Genomic DNA, 19067 nt, shown 5'->3' with positions numbered 1-19067 from the left:
CGGGTGAAGTCATTCTTATTTTCGGTAAATAAATTCGGGGTAATGTTTTACAGTATGTCAGAACGTGCTGTAACAACGCTAAAAAAAAGTTCGACAAGTGAAAACAAGTTGTAAAGATAATAATTATACACTTAAGGGTGAAGATACGGAAAACATTTAAAGAATGTTGTTATTTGTATTGAAATATAAAATAATCAATAGTTGTTTAAATAAACAATAGACTCTTAAAAAAATCGTGTCAAAATACTACTGTCAGTATCAGCATTATAAATTTTATAAACCTATAGAAAATGTAACCACAACATTAAAACATACCTTCACTTTTTCAGCAACAGCCTCATCTCCTTGAAGACCATCAACTTGGTCTGAACCTGACGAACTACTGCTGCTGCTACTGCTACTTCTACTTTTTGTACTTAGTCGTTTTGTTGTTTCAACAGGAATATCAAGGTTCCTTGCTTCTTCATTTAGTTCACCCATGTGTTTCTCCCTGGCTTTTAGGTCCTTTATGCAGCATTACAAAAACATTGATAAATACAATATATGAAAACAGACAGGGTTGCAGTTGTTGTATTTTTGTCAGGGCATTTATTTTAAAGGTTTGGTTTAAATCCCCCTCAACAAAAGCGCTCTCTAGTTCTCGACCACCAGAGGAAATGAAAAAACCCTTCCAAAAAAATATATGAGCCTAAAAGTATCCCATTTCAATTAAATTCCCCATCCCCTGAACAAAAAAAATCACATGGCACAATTTAAAAACAAAGTAAAAAAATAGTAGCCGCAAAGCCAAAAGATGTCACCCCTGGACCGAAAACATGAAAAAAGTTCTACAATTTATACTTTTCTATAAATCTCAGGACAAAAAGTAGTCTGAAACATCCCAAAATCAAAATAAACCATTTAAAAAAAATCCAGAAAATAAATTTTCTGCCCGTATAATAGTAATTCAAAACAAATCAAAAATATTGTCTCACCTTATGGAAATCTTCAAACTTTTTTATCAACTTTTCAACTTGTTCCAATCCACCTTGTTCATCTGAGTCAGATGCTTCTAGTTTGTATGTTGCTGCCAAAGACTTCTTGTCATTTATCCATCTATTCATGTCATCACATTCTCGAGCTAATGCATGGCGGCGGCGAGATTGCTCAAGAACACCGCATCTAGCAATTCCTTTTGCTTTTAAATCTTCATACCTTATAATAATAAAAAATTATATGGTGAAAGGGAGGCTGGCAATTTAAAGCATAAAAAATGAATAGTGTTTACTGAAACTTACTCCTCCTCAATCTGTTGTTGCATTTTGATAAGAGTGTAATTTTCTTTCTCAACTTTCCTTACATCCTCTTCTGTATCACTATTGTCCCTGCTTGCTTCATCTTCGTTTATCAACTTCACATAGCTTGATGGAATAAAACCTTGTTTTTCACTTTCCACTTTCCACCAATCCTGTCAAATATGAATGAAAAAATTTATAAAAAAGTTTAAAAGTTGTCAGAAACTAAAGCTGTCAATTTTTTAGAATATAATTGCTGGACGTAGTCCAAGGTAAATACTAGGTTATTGACTAGTTTGATAATATGTTGCCTTAAACTTGGCACAATAACAAATTGTTTGTGACTACCAGCATTGTTAAATTAATCCCGATGCACCAAGCATAATGTGCAAAATTCTACCAGAAAATTTAGTGGTTCAACCAAATTAAGAATCCATCAAGCTGTGTCCTTTTTATTACTATTGCATACTACGTTCTATCATATCCAGGTAAGTTTGGTGAACCCTTGCGTTATAGCGACATTTCAAGAAAGGTATTTTGACAATTTGACTAAATAATCAGCGCACCTTCCACATACTGAAACAGAAATAGTTTATTTTTTCTGTTTTTCTGGTATAAATAATTCGTTGGATTAACCTGGGGCCAATCGCATGACCTGTTGCAAATCAAACATTTTAACTAGGGTAAGCTCCACCAGGCAACATGTCAATAGATAGAAATCGCTCTTCTGGTGTAAACGAGGTATAAACCGACGTTTCAGCAGCAGCACATTAAAGCAATTTTTATATTCTTTTACTGACATGTTAAGATTTTCCGCCTATCTTATTGTATGGCTAGTTAAAAGAAGCAAAAAATGTTAATTAACTACTGACTTGTTTTTAATCATCTCATTGAGTACTAAACAGCTGTTCATCTTGAAACTACTTGATATAAAGTTAGCAATGTGACATTTAATTTTTTTAGATGCGCAAATTAAAAAACTAGAGCTAATTGAAAAAAAGGCACAGTTTAATGCAGGGTGGTTTAAAGTTGACAGCATCGCGGGTCACATTGCATATTCTTTGCGGCCACATAAAGCAGGCTACATGCATGCCAGGAGTTGGATCAAAACGACAGAAGCAAAAATAGTAATTATATAGGATTGTACTTTTTATGTTATGTTCCTATTAAAAAGACTGAAAACAAAATGCAAATATAATTTATAAGTTGGCAAAACAGTCATTTTAAAAAGTTCCATATAGGACTTAAGGCAACTTTCAAACCAAAAATTAGACGTTCTTGCCACCACCTGGATCTGTACTTGATGAGCGATAGAAAACCGGTTTATTTAATGGTGTGACCGTAAAAATGCAATTATAACCAAACAAATGCTGTATGCTTGCTGTTCGTTGGTCACTTATGTTTCTTTGATAAAACCCCTGTACGCATTACAATAATTCAACAGTGCTTCGCGGTCCACGAGCAATAATGTCGCGAGCCACATGTGGCCCACAGCCCTGGGTTTGGACCACCCTGGTTTAATGTATGTAAATGTTTATATATATTGATTATTTCCTTAATTTGTAACTGTTCAATACCAATCTAATATATTGTTGTCATAAAAGAAAATGTCAACACACTCTAGTAAGATTTACAAGTCTATAGTTTTGCTTGCCAGTAATGAGTTAATAAAGAGTTTGTTTTAATCTGTGAGTTTTCCATTTCGGTTGTTTAAAATTTAAATGGGTAAGTTTTATTTCATAGGGCATAGGCGTATGTAATTTGAATACTTTAAGATTTTCCGCCTATCTTATTGTACTTGAACAAAGTACATTTGTACTTGAATATTGTACTTGAACAAAAAGTAATATTGTATATTGAACAACTCTTCTTATCAAAAAATAACTATGGTTAAACTTAGTTTACAAGGTGGGACATTTTTCAGAATGACAACTTTAACAGATTTTATGTGTTCACTAATCTTCTTACAACATTAATGAGAAAACTTTATACCTTGTTATATGAAGAAACAAGTAGTAGCACCTCACTCTTTTTAACAGATAATTCTCTTGGTGATTTTGCATGATAATCATGAAGTGCAACAACCTTTTCCAATGACTGTAGTTTAGCCCACGGAGATTGTAGCTAAAAAGGAAAATTTGGCATTAAGAAAATGTTGAATTGTTTAAAATGGCAGAATGTGTTTTTTAATGAACTTGCAAACTTCACAATAAAGTTAAACACAAAAAGAAAAAATAACCAAATAATTTCAAGCAATTTTTTGGTGTTTAGTACAGCAGTGGTTGTATTGTTTTACCACATAATTGATATTATAAAAAATTGCAGTATGAATATAAAAAAAGAAACCACAACAACTAGATAAATAATAATATATAGATAACAATCAGTAAATTCCTATAGTCACCTTGCATTTCTCTGCTTGTAAGTGCAGATCTTTGATTGTCCCATTGTACACTTCAATATCATCCATTAAAGAGTCATGATTTTTTATTAAAGACTCCGCAGAATCTTCATCAGCACCAATATCACTCGACGAAATTATGATTTTCTTTTCCTATCAAGGCGATATTGATTTTTATGCAGGATAAATATTAGTTTCCTGTCATCTTATTGGTTTCGGTTTTCCAAAAGTTTTTTGATACTGTGGCCGCAAAATATTGTATACTTTTTCTATGTAATTTGGAGGTTTATACAGTGTTCATGGATAACTTATATCCCAATACCTTAAAATTTTACCATAAAAGTAGTAAGGATGTTATCGTACTTCATGCAAATATTTTTGTTTTTAGTATGTTTCATCCTGTTTCAAAGAAATATTAAATAAAAATAATTTCCAGCACTTCAAAATGTTTATATGATTAGCAAGACCAGTTTATTATTTCAACGTTAACAAGTTTATTTAGGAAATTAGAGAATTGCCTAAAAAATTCAGCAAAATACATGCAAGATTAACATTAAACATAGGTAATACATTTTTTTCTCTGCGGCAACATGCCATGTAAATCAACCCAGAACAAAGCAATGCTATTTTGAAATAAAATGTTCAAATACACAGTTTGTTTAATGTTATTGAAATCAAGCAAACACCTCAATCCATGCTTGTGTATCATTAGCTGAAGCAAGATACTTTTGAGCTTCCAGTGCATCCAACAGGTCACTCTCACGATTTTCAGCAGCTAGTTTCAGTTCCTTCCATTTTGACACCAGTTTGCCTGAAATAGCATCGGCTTCCTGGGCTTCATAATGGCCTAATTTACAAATAAAAAACTTTTTTTTTGCTAGTTACATTTTTAAACTCAAATGTGAGTTAAGTAACCTTCTTCAATAAGAACTGATGCCTGTTTATAAACTTCATCAACTTGTGTTTGATGCGCTGCTATCTCTGAAACCACGATTCGGTGTTTTCTTAGTAAGTTTTTGACACTCATGATGTCTTTTCCTGAAATATTGCCATAACACAATAATTATGCAGTAATCATTAAATTAAATTATAGAGTAGACCAGCGCTTCTCAACCGGTGCGCCATGAAAGGTTGCCGCCGCGAGCAAAAGGTACGCCACGAGCAAAAGGAAAAATATTGTGATATGTAAAACATGTATTTTTTACTTTCCTATTAAGCTTAGCCTATTGATTCCACAGTACTTTTAGGTAGAAAAAACAATAAGACATTTAAAGCAACAGCATCTAAATCAGATAATCTATAATACCGTAGTATTAAGACCACCGACATAATAACGCCAACTTCGCAGTAATAACCATGACAGATAAGATCTAAAATAGTCTAGATAAGACCTAAACATGTCGAAATAAGTCCACGGAAAAAGACTTAAATGGACAACATAACGTCCTAGACTGTAGGGAAAGGGTATGGGATGATTGGGCGCCTCTGTTTTGGCCCTATATTTTATGCCCCTGGTTGGGCTTATGGGCGGGTAGTTTGTGGTGTTAGCAATTGGGCTTGGGGTTAGATAATAGGTTGTATAGGCATTAATTTGGCAATTTAGGTCTGATTTTGTTTCGTCATTATTACGACTATTAGGTATTAGTCCCATTTTCGCCTTATTCCTAACTGTCTTTCATTCCGAAGTTGCTGTTGTTCTTATTTTAGTTTCAAGGCTAGAGTCTCTTTAAAGATATACAACTATAAAGCCTATATAACAAAAAATTGCAAGCAATTTAAGACAAATACCGGTACACCCCAAAAATTTCGCGCCGCCCCTTTTCAAATGTCTATAGGTGCGACACAAACTAAAAAAGGTTAACAAATACTGGAGTAGACAATTACTAAGTAGTCTTTTCAAGAATTGGGAGAAGACAATATAATGGCTAAATGAGCACTGTAGTATAGTCAAAACTTTCAATAAATGAAAAAAACTCAATCATTTTATTGAAGAAAAAAGTCTGCCTAAAACCGAGAAAGTGCTTTTTAACAAGGATAACTTGCCTAAGCAATCAGTCTGCATCATCCACCAAGAACAAATGGCAATGGAAAAAGGTATATCTGTTTGAAATGGCGCATAATGAAGGACATTCAACCCTGTACCAAAGTTAATACACAAAAACTAGAAAAGTCTTAATAGCTTATATATTACTAAACCTAAAGACAAAAAAGCATGGTTTTAGGGTGCGCAATGAGCATGACATGTTAAACATGGTAAAGAATACATGTAACTACAAAAAATATTTTAGGTTGAGATGTTTAAATATAATAAACATACTAACTAAAGACATTAACTATAGCAGGAATTCCCAACCTTTCGTGGTTGCATACCACTTCAAGGTAAAACAGTTGGGCCCTACATACCAAACTCCATTTCAAGAAAAACATAATTTTGCTTTGATAACTATTTTATTTATTACTGTAGAACTTTATTTTCTTATGTTCTTTAATTCCGAAAAAATCATTTCCGTAATCCTATGTTGAGGGAAAACTTAATTATTGAGCCAGAATTTGTCAGGCAACATTATCTGTTTATTGTACTGCAGTATAGTCAGCCTAAATTCAGTATGTTTTATAAATCATTATTGTGTTAGAGGTTTCATTTACTACAAATGTTATCTGCTAAGAATTTAAATATTGTGTTAAAAAGAATATGGTTATTACTGTCAGTCACAGGTAATCATCTTCTGACAATTACCATGCTATATATTGGTCTAAATTTGAAACTAAATAACCCCATAGTGTATCTTGACAGAGGCCATTGCATTTTACAATAAAGGAAACAACTTTAAAAACCTTTTTACTCCAAATCGTGATTTGTTGGGCAGTCAAGAGATACACTGCACAGAATACAAAATAACTACTGCCTACTAATGTTTACTTGATATTTTAGCTGTGGCATAACCCTGCTAGAGGAAATAGTCTAAAATTAACTTTGAGTTAACAAATGCATAAAATGTGAAGGAGATTTTTTACCAAGATTGGATCCTGTTGCCATTGGCCACTTGTCTTGAATCCACTCAAACTCATCCATAATGTCTCTAAATAATTGCTTACTTCGAAGTGATTGGTTTAATTTGTCCCTCCTTTCTTTCATAGGCTCCTTGTGGGATATAAATAATGACATTATGACTTAAACTCAAATAAGATGTACAACAGAGAAGGGAAGTCATTAAAACTCAACAATCAACAACTTGGAAAGTCCTACAAGTGAAAGGAAAATACTTTTGGTAGAAAAATAAATTTAACAAAGTAAAAAAAGAAATTGTATTAAATTCTAGTTTTTTACCTAATTAATATTTTTGAGTCATAATAATCTTATAATAATAACGTTATCCTTCAACGGATTTCAGGTTGGGGCACACTAGGAACATTGAAAAAAAATTAGTGGCACAGTTTCTACAGAACAAAGTTTATTTATTATAATCTCTTCTTACTGGCAAGGCAATAAATCAATACCAAATTATTGTCTGTTATCTTAGTGTGCATTAAAGTCTCACATGTTTTACTGTTTGCATATTTGTTATTTAAACAGGGTATTTTCTTTAATTACAATAAGTTTCTGGCACACTTAAGAATTTCTCAAGGCATGCAGTTACTCGTTTCCAGAATGACACAAAAAATGAACTAGGACTAGGAGAGTAAAACATTAGTTTAATGTAATATCACAATGAACACAATTGAAACAACACATCCCAGCTGTGCACAATGTCAAGTATATGTTTTTAATGCACTTCAGAACAGAAACAATAAGGCAAAAAGGCAAAAAGGCTTGTAAACAGGGCAAAAAATACACATTTAAGCTATGAAAATACACTGTTTGGGCAGCCTAGTACATCACAAAGAAGAAAAACCTAATTATCAAAACATCGAGGACAGTGTTCCCGCTAAGAGCATTTTTTCTGCAAAATTCTGGAAACTTCCGCACTTTTTTTTACGAAACTGCACAAGCAAAAAAAAAATTTAAGTTGTTTTTTACTAAAATTTCGATCTCCAGTAGGTCTGTTTACCTCATATTTGCATCTTTTAGAACCGATTGGGACTTAGTTTGTCGGAACAAGGAAAATTATAGTATACCCAAAAAACAATGTTGTGTGTTGTGCCCTATATGATAACTAAATGAGTTGTCTGAATTTAATATGCGAGGGCAAAATCTCTTTTAATCAAAATTATCAAAGTAAGAAAATTCCGTAACTTGTTTAAAAGTAAAAATTGCTTACTGATAAAATACAGGCTGCAATACGGGCGATAATTGCCTTGACGATTGAGCAGCTACACCAAGCTACACTGAGTCCGCCCCACAAACTACCAAGCGAAATCGCATCTCAAGTAAGTGCAATACTCCAAAAAAAGAGACTCATTTTTAAAATGACTTTCTTTTCACTTAAGACTTATTTGCGTTAGGCAACAACTTATATAGACTTTACAAGTTAAGTGAATTCCCATAACGTCAAAGGAAATACAGGATGCTCTGTTGCATGGCAAGTGAGCAGTGATTAGGTGATCTGTTGCATTGCTTCAGGTGTAGCGCGGATGTTAACAGACTAAAAAAAGTTAAGATAAAAAGGTATTTTGCCGACCCTATTTGGAAACTTTGATAATTTAGCCACTTTGCCCACTGATTTTCAGCTTCTACACCAAATTGTGGGCACCTGCACACATGGTAAAAAATTAGAGGGAACATTTATCTAGGAATCACAATTAAAACTATTTATGACATAGTTTATTGATTTTAATTGAATATATGATGATACATTTTAACTGTTTTACCACAAATCAAAATTGTGTGTTCATACTTGCAAATCTTTGTATTTCGCAGAAAGTTCTTGCTGTTTTTCCTGAATTGCTTCTGCATTAAAATGTTGGCTTTCAACATATTGCTTGGCTTGAATTTCAATTGCATCAATTCGGTCCTTAAAATTAAAAGTTCATAAAACTTAATTTATAATTACTATTAACAGACTGGGGCAAGTGAGTTTATACACCAGACATTTTTAATCTGTGACTAGCTACCCCCTGGTGCAACATTTCATTTTTCCCAAGGGCGTCAATCAAATCATTCTGTTTTGTATTTAAACTGTGGTAATCACATATATTGCATATATTGACATGTGCATTTAATCCTGTTTATATCAAATTTTAACAAATGATTTCTATGCGTATGTATATGGATAAAAGACAAAATCAATGTTGCAAAATAAGTGTCATTTCTTGTTCTGTTTTTAGCATATACACTTATAAAGTATGTGCAGTTGTTATTTGCTTGCTATCTGTTGTGTGTTTTTGATACTTGAATATTTAAGGAAAGCCTATTGAAATTCTTATTATTGGGTGTGTCGAGATTCCAACAAAACTTTAAAAGGCTTCCTAACGTAAAAAGTTAAACATTGCGCTAGTCTACATGATGAGAAAAAGATTGAGACAATGTTTCGGCATGCTAGTCGCATTCCAAAATTGAGTAGTTTAAGTGATAAATTAAACATAATTTAAAAATAAGAATTAGATGTTACTCTTCAACTAGAAAATTGTGACAACAACTTTGTTGTACACCAATAAAAACAAATAAAAACATGAACAAAGCGTTCTCTTTAGAAAGTTACTTTACCACTGATTAAAACTTGAAAAAAGTTTTGCTGCCATAGTTGTCGAAAAATATAACTTATGATGAATCATTTAATTGTAGCAAAACAATTTATGAATAAGATTATTATTAACAATATAGAGAAAAGCTTATAAGTGCCTTGGGGAGGAAACAAAATTTTTTGGTGGGCAGTTGACAAGTTATTATGCTTAGGTGATAAGTTAAAAAACAGTGGAAAAACACGGTACTATCTAGTAAAATATTTATTCAAAATCCGCTAATGCCAAATATATTAAAATTACCTTATGAACTTGAACATCAACTTCAAGTAATTGATGTTTTTTGATGAGAACGGAAACTGATCCCACATCAGTGCCCAAATCAGTTGATGACAATGCCAGTTTAACATCCTCAAACCATCGGTAAAGCTCATTGACAGAGCGGTTAAACGCTTGTTCAGCACACGCCTCCTCCAGTTTATTGCCTTATGAAACATATTAAGCTTTCGATGGTGTACTGTAAAGTATATTTGTATAAAACCCTTACCGCGTTCTTTGCATTCTTTTAACAAACTTTGCCATTGCTCTTCCACTTTATGAGATATATTCTTGATATTATCACTTGCAAAATGATTGGCTGCAATAAGCTTCTGAGCATTTGACATGCAGGATTGTACTCTGGGTTCACTCGCAAAAACTTCTTCCTCAAAAACTTTGTGTCGCTGCATTTTTCCCCTGATATTGGTTGGGTCCTATTAAACATATAATATAATGCTGTATTTGTGGTTCAACAATAGAAAAAAAACTGATAATTTGCAGTGAGTTGGATAGTTATTGAAATATTAGGGCGATTATTTTTTAACTTGGCAAAAAAAAGTCCAAATCTTGTCAAATTCACAAGTAGGTAAAATTTTGTCGAACTAATAATTTTTTTTCATAAAAAGCAATGTGCGAGCAGTAGTTTGACGCCCACTGTTTTAATTGTGATAGATTTAGCACAAATTTGTTTTTGCTTTAGATAGTCATGTCTCCTTAATTTGGGCAAATGTACTAAATATTTTTTGCCGTGTATGTTTTTGGGTGATAAGCGAATAAGGTTGGTATACTTTTTGCCATTCTTTTTACACTAAATTCTAAGAAGGAATATAAAATTAGGTTCAACCTGTTTACAGCAAAACACTACGAAATGCTCTACATCACACATTGTAAGATTAAAGTGGAATAAATCCAATTATAACTTCGTAGGTTGTGTAGAGTTGATGTGTGTAGTTCCAGTTCCGTTTATTGTGACATTCTAGTGAATTACCTACGGTGCCGCAATCTATTTAATATTTCTAAAGGGTACCGCGAACCTTAAAAGGCTGAGAAGTCTCATTTTGCAAGTCTGGTCAACATGTTTTTGTTATTTGTGCAACTGGTAATCTATATTTTTGCCAGTTTTACAGCATAAATGTAAACTTTTTCGAATTTTATTTGCTTTTTAGTATTATTAGGCTCGTTTTGGGAGTCTAACACATTTTAATTAGATAAAAAAGCTTATTTTTCTTAAAAACAAATTAGTGGACTTTCTCCATGTTTGGTTGGAACATAAACATTCACTCACTCCAGGGAAGGATCTATGTCCCCACCAAACTTCATTTTTAGCCTGTTTTAAAAACTAAAATGGAAATTGTTTTCGCATGTCGCGAATTTTATTTTGTTTTTCTCGTACATGTTTTCCAACCTCTGAAGCATACCAATCCACATTTTGTCAACCTAATTTGGTTACTGCTATGTTTGTGTTTCTCCCGGTTTATATAGTCTTGCAATATGCCCATTGTTTTTCAAGAAACACATCGGCAACTTTTAAAGTCTCAAAGAGCAAAAAAAAGGCATTGTAAGTTGTTCTGTGGAAAATGATGACGTTTTTTATCCTTGAGCTGTTAGGTTAATGCCTTTACCACTTGATTAACCCAATATATCAAGGAATGTAGACATATTTTTTATGTGCTCAATGCATTACAGCCCCCTCTAAATCTAAATTAAAGTTTCCATTTTTTACCAAAAGCCGCGATTTGTTCGCGCTTCGCCAATGCCTCCTTCAAATCGACTTCAGTTGAAAATTTGCGCACAACTCCCAACAAAATAAAAGTATTATTTGCTTACTTGTTGTCTAGCGTTATAGTATGATGTTATATTGTGTGAATTTAAGATCCTACAATATTTTATGTTTGTCATGCGGCAAGTAGTAATAAATAATTTCCCATCCCTGATCTAGGATATTCACAACACTTGTAATCTATTATAATCTGGTTCATGAAATTTTATGTTATTGTTTTATCACAATAGCTCCAAAAATTTTGTGTCAGGAGTTTTGCACAGTGGGATTATCCAGATAAAATTGGTAAAATGTACAGAAAGAAAACCATTACCAGAAATTTTGTGTCAAATAACAAGGATTTTTATAATTTCAGGATCCGGATATCAAGGTTTGATGGTTTGTACAAATATTTCAATCTATATAACTATAAATAAATGAAAACCTTGTAAGATTGATCTGTGGCCATTTTCCTTTTTTCTTCTATCCAAGAGAACAAATTTTCTGCATCTCGTTCATGAGATCTCAAAGCATAGGCATCTTTCAAAGCGATTGTGCGTAAATCAATGTTTTCTTTTAATGTTTTATGTCTCTTGAGCAACTAAAAATGCAACAAAGTTGTGGTTAATATTTAGTGCTGTAAAGTTTAAAAAAATATTAAACAGTGTGCAGTGTGTGTTTATAAAATAAGCTAAAACATAGAACATTAATGGATGGCTTTTAAATAAGGTTGTCAAACACAACAAAATTAAAAAATGTTAAAATGTCTCCACAAAACATACCGCATCTCTCCTAGTGCCAATATCTTGGGATGCATAATGGCTCCTTTCAATATGGCGAGTTGCAACTTCGTCAACAGAGTTGATCTTTTCCTCTTGAGCCATTGCTGATTTAATAAAATCTTCGTGCTTTCGCACAAGAGTTTGTACAGAGTCCAATGAATCTCCAAGATAGTCATGTGAAAGCAATACCTCCTAATTTAAAAACATAAAAAAAAACTTGATTAGGGCAGGCAAAACCCACTTAAAGGTCAGTCCACTACCAAACCAACACTAGAAAAACATACCTACCTACAAATACTCCACAAAAAATAGGACACTGGTATATTATTTAACAAATATACAGTTCACTGCACACCTATCTGGTAGGAAAACAAAAATTGTAGCCAAAATAATTATCAGACATTAATATAAGCCTAAAAAAGTTGTTTTTCAAGAGAAACTGCAAATTAATTGTTTCATAGCAATTTTTGTAAAGCAATGTGCGAGCAGTAGTTTGACGCCCACTGTTTTAATTGTGATAGGTTTAGCACAAATTTGTTTTTGCTTTATATAGTCATGTCTCCTTAATTTGGGCAAATGTACTAAATATTTTTTGCCGTGTATGTTTTTGGGTGATAAGCGAATAAGGTCAATATACTTTTTGCCATTCTTTTTAGGTGAACTGCTTTTAGAGTAAATGTACACCTATCTGGTAGGAAAACAAAAATTGTAGCCAAAATAATTATCAGACATTATACCTTTGGATAATTCATTTGGCTTAATTGATGTAATGGTTACTGTAAAGCATTCTATAACAGGGTGGCCCAACTGTAGTTTTAGCGGGTCATCAGAAGCAATTCATTTCATATCCTGGGCCAATATAATATTTTCAACACTAATACATAATTTTAAAGAAACAGATTTTTTTAGCTTTTAGTTTGGATGGGGCTCAAAAACTTCACAGATGATGTCACCAATGTGGCCTGGGGTCATATTTTCGCCTACAAACTTCAAGGAAAAATATAAAAAAAGCCAATTGGCCTAATATCGGCCGACAGAAAGTGTCTATACGAGTGGTTCTTAAACTATTTTAGCTTGCAGAAAGTGAAAAAGATAGCTTGCAGAAAGTGAAAAAGAAAGCAGACAGTTAACATTGGACAGTACAGTTATTAAAATCTAAATTACATACATAACTGGACAAATTGTATCCCCAAGTAAATCCTTAGGAAGAACGGACACTTGTAATTTAAAAACGCCTGGTTCAAAACACACTTGCGACTGGCTGCTTTTGATCGTTTATGAATAAATATACTGCATTTAAAGCATATTAATACTAGTTGCAGTATTGGTATCGCAAGATAATTATCGTGGTGGTAACCGCATGGCATTGTGTGTATAAGGTTGCTATACATAAATGAGCATAATAGTTATAATGCATAAAATATAGACTAAGAGTTGGAAATGCGGGGATTAATTTATGATGAGTTTTAAATAATTCATGTTAGGGAAAAAACATAGGACTCGTGAAGGTTTATGGATGCGTTTTAATAAGATAAATTTGCGAGTTGAGTTTCCTAATATAAAACTTTATCTAAGATGAATAGGTTGCAACACCTCCCCCCAACACACATTGGGTTTATAAAATATAAAAAAATATACCTGGGTTGCAATCCAAGATTCTGCCTGTTCAGCATCTCTGTTAAACAGTGCCAAATGAAGGCACTGATCAAACAATGCCTGCCTCTCTTCCCATACAGTGTTGAGATATTTTTGCCTATTGCGAAGCTCTTGCAGTTTTTCTGGAATAAGTCCTGGATTCACTGTAGTTTTTGTTTTAACCGAGCTAAAATAAACAAAAGTCATTAAATTTTTTAGTTTGGATTTAGTATTGGCATGCCGAGTAAAACATCTATAGGAGCATCTTAACCTTATTGCGGGTATGTTTCAAATGTATAATGACATGCACAATTGTAAAAATGAACATACATTAAACCAGTGTTATAATAAATTCGCTTTTTTGAATGGCTAGACTTGGCTTAAGTATTTTAAACAAATGTGCCCAAATTAGTTTTTTCAAACCATGTCAAATTAGTTTTTTTTTGGAGATTAGTTTTTTTTTCAAAAAAGTTACTTTTTGGAGCTATGTAGGAATAAGTAGCGAACAACAACAAAAAGGCAAACTGACTACAATATATTACGAAGGCCCGTAGGGTATGTGTTCCACAAACAAGGTTGTCCAAGAAGAATTAGGAGCTTTTAATCTCACAACAACTAATAAAAATGTGACACAATATAAGTAGTTCCAATTAATGAACTTATAAGCTTTTTTTATATAGTTAAACACCATGCTTTTGTGTAAGGTTATAGAGCAGCGGTTCTCAACCTTTTCTGTCTCGTGGCCCCCTTAGAAAGGCTTTTAATCCTCGTGACCCCCTCGATTATAAAAAATTAGCTAGAATTTGACGCGGCATTATTCTTTCTTCTAGAATGCTTTTTATCACGGTAATTTATAAGTTTTGAGGGTCGTAATGACGCATTTAAAATCACCAGCGAGCAGTGAAAATTTGCGAATTTTCGACATTTTATAACACAAAACCTTGTTTAAACTTTCTGTAAAAACGTATTTTCAATAGTAAACATGTGAAAGTATGTGCAATTCAACTATTCTTCGTTCTCTTAAGCTGGCTGTAACACAATTAATTTTACAACAAAATTTATCAATGGAACAACAACAAATCTATCTCTAAGAGCCAAACTGGTAATATCTTTATTTGACGTTTTGTGAAAAAATGTTCAACTTGCTTGTATTAGTTTTGCTATCATTCTAACTTGCCGTTTAACAAACTATTTAAAATACTGGTTAAACGTTCCAAAGAAATACGGAGTAAACTAGAAAAACGCAAATGTTGGTTGTAAGTGACGTAACAATGTTTGCCTATTAGGCGAGCAGATAACGAATTGCAAGCTTGAGGTCGATTGTTAACTTCTCACGAATAGCAGGTAGTAACATGTAAGAAAAAATATGTTACAATAGGCCAAAGAAGGTTTAACACTACAAGTTTGAGTTTAACTGAAAAAATTGAAAATACGGACACTGTTTTGCAATACCACGACATTGCTACAAACGTATGCTCGTGGCCCCCCAATTACAGCTCTGTGGCCCTCTAGGGGGGCCGAGGGCAACGGTTGAGAAACCCTGTTATAGAGTAATGTTTTGCTTGCGAGCTTTAGCTAACATACACTCATGCCTATGCTAAATTGCAAATTTTACATCATTTTTTGGCGATGATGCTTTCGCGATACTACAATATTGGATTTTTGGGGTATTGGCTAATTTCAGATAAAAAATACCAATTATTTAGTTTAAAGATCAGACAATTCAAACAGAGCTCAAGATTGGCACCACCTCTGCACTTTTATATCTTTTTAACACCTAGTGGGGCTAACCAATCTGTAGGCCTCATTTCCCTGGTAAATAATGTCTCTTTTTATACGTTGTTGTGTTTTTTTAGGTTTTTAATTCCATTTATTTTATACCGCTGTCGGAAAGTCTGTGGATTTTTTTTCCAAAGTTCATTTTAATTTAGTTAATTTTTCTACATACGTTTGACTTTTATCTTCATCGTCACTAGATGAGGATGAAGTATCGCTTGACGATGATGAGGAAACCACTTCAACAGTGACAGTTGTGGATGATGGATGACCTTCTTCAATCAGTTTATTGCCAAACTCAACAGTTTGATTGAAACCACTTTCTTGAGTGGCAATCTTACCCTGTCATAACACTGGCTGAATTATATCAAGCATAAGATATTGAACATAAAAAAAACTTAGCAATTTAAATTTTTCAACTTAATATCCATAGCGCCTGTTCCAGGGTACGGAAGTCCTGGCACTTCTCAAACTATATTTTTGGAAACTTTAATATCTGTATAATGTTAGTGCTACCATTGTATATTAATGAACCTTTTGATTGACACTTAGACAAAATGGTGTAAGGAATTTAGACAAAGGTGTGTGCAATTGTTTATTGAAATATACCTGACATCTCACTGCAAGGCCACATTTTAGGCAAGCGCTATAATTGTTTCATTAAAAAGATACCCACTTACCTAAACAAGCCACACATACAAATATGTATATATTAGGAGCAATTTTTCACTTAAAATGTGTGCATTAGTTTCTACTACCCAATAAACAACAGTTTTTTTATTAAATATATCACAATTTATAAACACATTCTATCAATGATATTTCACCTTTGCCTTATCAATCGTAAATTTGCTATTGCACAAGCACACAGACTCATAAACTGACTCCTTGCACTTCTTTAAACAAAAGTAAAATCAGGAATATCAATTTAAGAAAATCAAAGTGAAGTTTACACCTAATGCGGCAACAGTAATATGATAATAATTCTTGTTTTTTTTAAAATTATTTTCTACTGCTGGGAACTTGCATAAAGACCAACCATAAGTGTAATTGATTTCAGAACTTTGCGAGCTCTTGCAAACCATTCCTGGTTAACATAAGGTGTAGAGATGTTACAGTGGTATAAACAACATTCAATATTATTTTATATAATGTTGAGTAGAGTTTATGGTATGTCTGTTTTTGTTTCGATGTTTGTGCAACTGGCACCCTAAAGTATTAGTATTTTTGTATACTTACTCTATATTCTTGATGTTTGTCAACCAACGTCTCTGCCCCATTAACATCATTAGCCAATTCATCAGCCAACATATTTAACTCAATTTCATTAGACCAGCTAAATAGTTCTTTGCATTCAGCAAGAAATTTCTGAAATAAAAATATAGTTTGAGTTGCATTAATGAGAAAAGTAATAAATATTTTATAGTATTAGAAAAACAAAATTACAGAATAGAAACCTGCAAATCATAACTTTGCTGAAGACGATTTTTGCGATCTTGGGCAATCTTTTTTACTATTTCCCATTTGTCAATCACAGCCAAACGTTGTTGACCAACTGAAAGATTGCTGTGGTTATGTTCCGATTCAATCTTTTCTGATTCTGCACATAGGTTTTCAACCTGCACAAATCACAACAAGGGTTAAATCTGGCAATCAGGTTAGTATACAAATTAAGATACAAGGAACTTGCCTTATCTTTAAGCGCAGCAAGATCACGCTCAATACTTTTATGAGTTCTCTGCAGAGCTTCTACTGACGCGACATCATTCCCAACATCATCAGAATGAAGAAGTTGTTCTTTTGCTACCATTCTTGTAATGGTCTCATCCACATCTCTATACATTTGTATTCAAATAAATTTTAAAATATATACTAGAAAACGGATAGCCCAATAGGACAGAAAACTAACCACTTTGGGACAGCCTTACTGTTAGGGGAAACATTTTTTTATTTTCATGATGTAACAATTAACTGTTTTCCCGTTTAGTTTTGCAAAATTTTGCCAGCGAAAAAGCACATGGCACAAGTGCTTAACTTTCGGTTCCTAACTGTAAATTGGTTATTTCTACACTAGTTATTTGTGTCGATAAGTCGTATTGAGCTTAGAATTTGTAGAAAGTTATTATTATTATTATGTTTACCGCTTGTTTAGTAGTTGATTATATAAACTTTAAACTACAACTGGAATTTATCTGTGCAAGTTTATATCCAAGTTAATCCTGGATCCCTAACAAGTTGGTAAATACATTTCTTGTGACTATGTTCCTTATCGCTAATGTAAAATCAAAATGCCATTTGATTAGGATTAGTATTTGCTTGTGCTAAATTATGAGTATCTGTAATTCTGGTAATGTAAGCCATATTCGTTGTGTTTATTTTTCGTTTAACAGAGAACTGCCACTGTTTAAAGACTCGTACTCTGTGTGACAACTATAAAGGCAGTGCAGGCACAAGAGGGTGACACTTTTCAACTAAAAAGCCATGAAACGGTTGATGTAGGCCAGGGTACGTAGGTCGCTTAGTTGGAGCCACGACTGTTAAACTTACTTAAAAAAAACATTTCAACTATATTTAACATATACAAGTCAGAATTTTCTTTTGAATAAAAAAATCAGTCTGAATCCGGAAGGAGAAAAAGAATCTGGTTGCACGTCAATTGTAAAACACACACTAAGTATGAAACTTTCAAAACCAAAAATCAGCTTGTTTAGATGTATTCAATAAATATATTTCACTCTTATAAGCAGCATTAGTATCTTAATTGAAATGAATTCCTTCAAGTTTGTAAACTAATTGCCGATATAAAAAAATATTTTATTTAACTCTTTTTATTTATTTATTCAATTGTAGGCTGTGATGTACTTATAAATCTCTTCGTTTTTTGACAAAACCATAAACACAATTTATATGTTGTTTTGTTCACCTGTTAAATTTATGTACTTGGACAGCAATTCTCAGCATTTCCTTTCTTGAGTCTGCTTGTAAGTTAAGGTGGTCCCAAGCTTCATTAACCTCACTTTGTTTTGCTTGTATTTTCTCAGATTCTGGGTGCTTTTCTTCATCTACCTGAAATGCAATACAAAAATAACATTACAAAAGGAAGTCAGTTTAAAGGAAACCTTTTTCTCTGGAGACATTTTTTACTGCAGTGACCATCATTACACGAAAAGGCATTTTACTATGAATACAAAAGTTTTTAAATAAATAAGTAGCTTTTAAATCAAGGGTCACAAAACTAAGGTTTGCAGGTGGGCAAATGGACAATTCCACGCTGTAGGTTTCGTAAACCTTTTTATAACAGCATCTGTAACTGAAAACGAGGAAAATCCTGCATAAAGTATGGTTAGCAGTTGAAAGATCTAAAATGGTTGAAATCTTGAGTAATAATATCACTAAGTAAACCCTTTCACATGTCCAATGACTCACTTACAAACATAAGTTGGTAGGCACTCCGGTGTTCTTTAAAAAATGTGACAAAGCATCTTGAACACATTTAAGTATTA

General features: G+C 32.9%; 1 protein-coding gene across 1 annotated transcript in view; it reads right to left on the bottom strand.

The window, feature by feature from the left end:
• The window catches only part of LOC146168105 (spectrin alpha chain, non-erythrocytic 1-like), a 36513-nt gene that overhangs the window by 11294 nt on the left and 6152 nt on the right, over positions 1–19067 (bottom strand). Inside the window, exons 7-25 of the mRNA XM_083388884.1 lie at positions 18488–18630; positions 17255–17399; positions 17022–17183; positions 16804–16932; positions 15737–15906; positions 13792–13975; positions 12154–12345; positions 11817–11972; positions 9842–10046; positions 9598–9779; positions 8511–8627; positions 6691–6817; positions 4591–4713; positions 4362–4522; positions 3679–3828; positions 3267–3398; positions 1278–1447; positions 975–1194; positions 316–504 (exon numbers count right to left, since the gene is read on the bottom strand). Of these exons, the coding sequence (XP_083245010.1) occupies positions 316–504; positions 975–1194; positions 1278–1447; positions 3267–3398; positions 3679–3828; positions 4362–4522; positions 4591–4713; positions 6691–6817; positions 8511–8627; positions 9598–9779; positions 9842–10046; positions 11817–11972; positions 12154–12345; positions 13792–13975; positions 15737–15906; positions 16804–16932; positions 17022–17183; positions 17255–17399; positions 18488–18630 (3057 nt within the window). The remainder of the gene's footprint in view (positions 1–315; positions 505–974; positions 1195–1277; positions 1448–3266; positions 3399–3678; positions 3829–4361; positions 4523–4590; positions 4714–6690; positions 6818–8510; positions 8628–9597; positions 9780–9841; positions 10047–11816; positions 11973–12153; positions 12346–13791; positions 13976–15736; positions 15907–16803; positions 16933–17021; positions 17184–17254; positions 17400–18487; positions 18631–19067) is intronic.

Source organism: Ascidiella aspersa, chromosome 1 (assembly GCF_963924565.1).
Source record: "Ascidiella aspersa chromosome 1, kaAscAspe10.2, whole genome shotgun sequence".
Classification (NCBI taxonomy): domain Eukaryota; kingdom Metazoa; phylum Chordata; class Ascidiacea; order Phlebobranchia; family Ascidiidae; genus Ascidiella; species Ascidiella aspersa.
The sequence above is the reverse complement of the archived record's forward strand: the minus strand, read 5'-3'. Positions and strand labels throughout refer to the sequence as shown.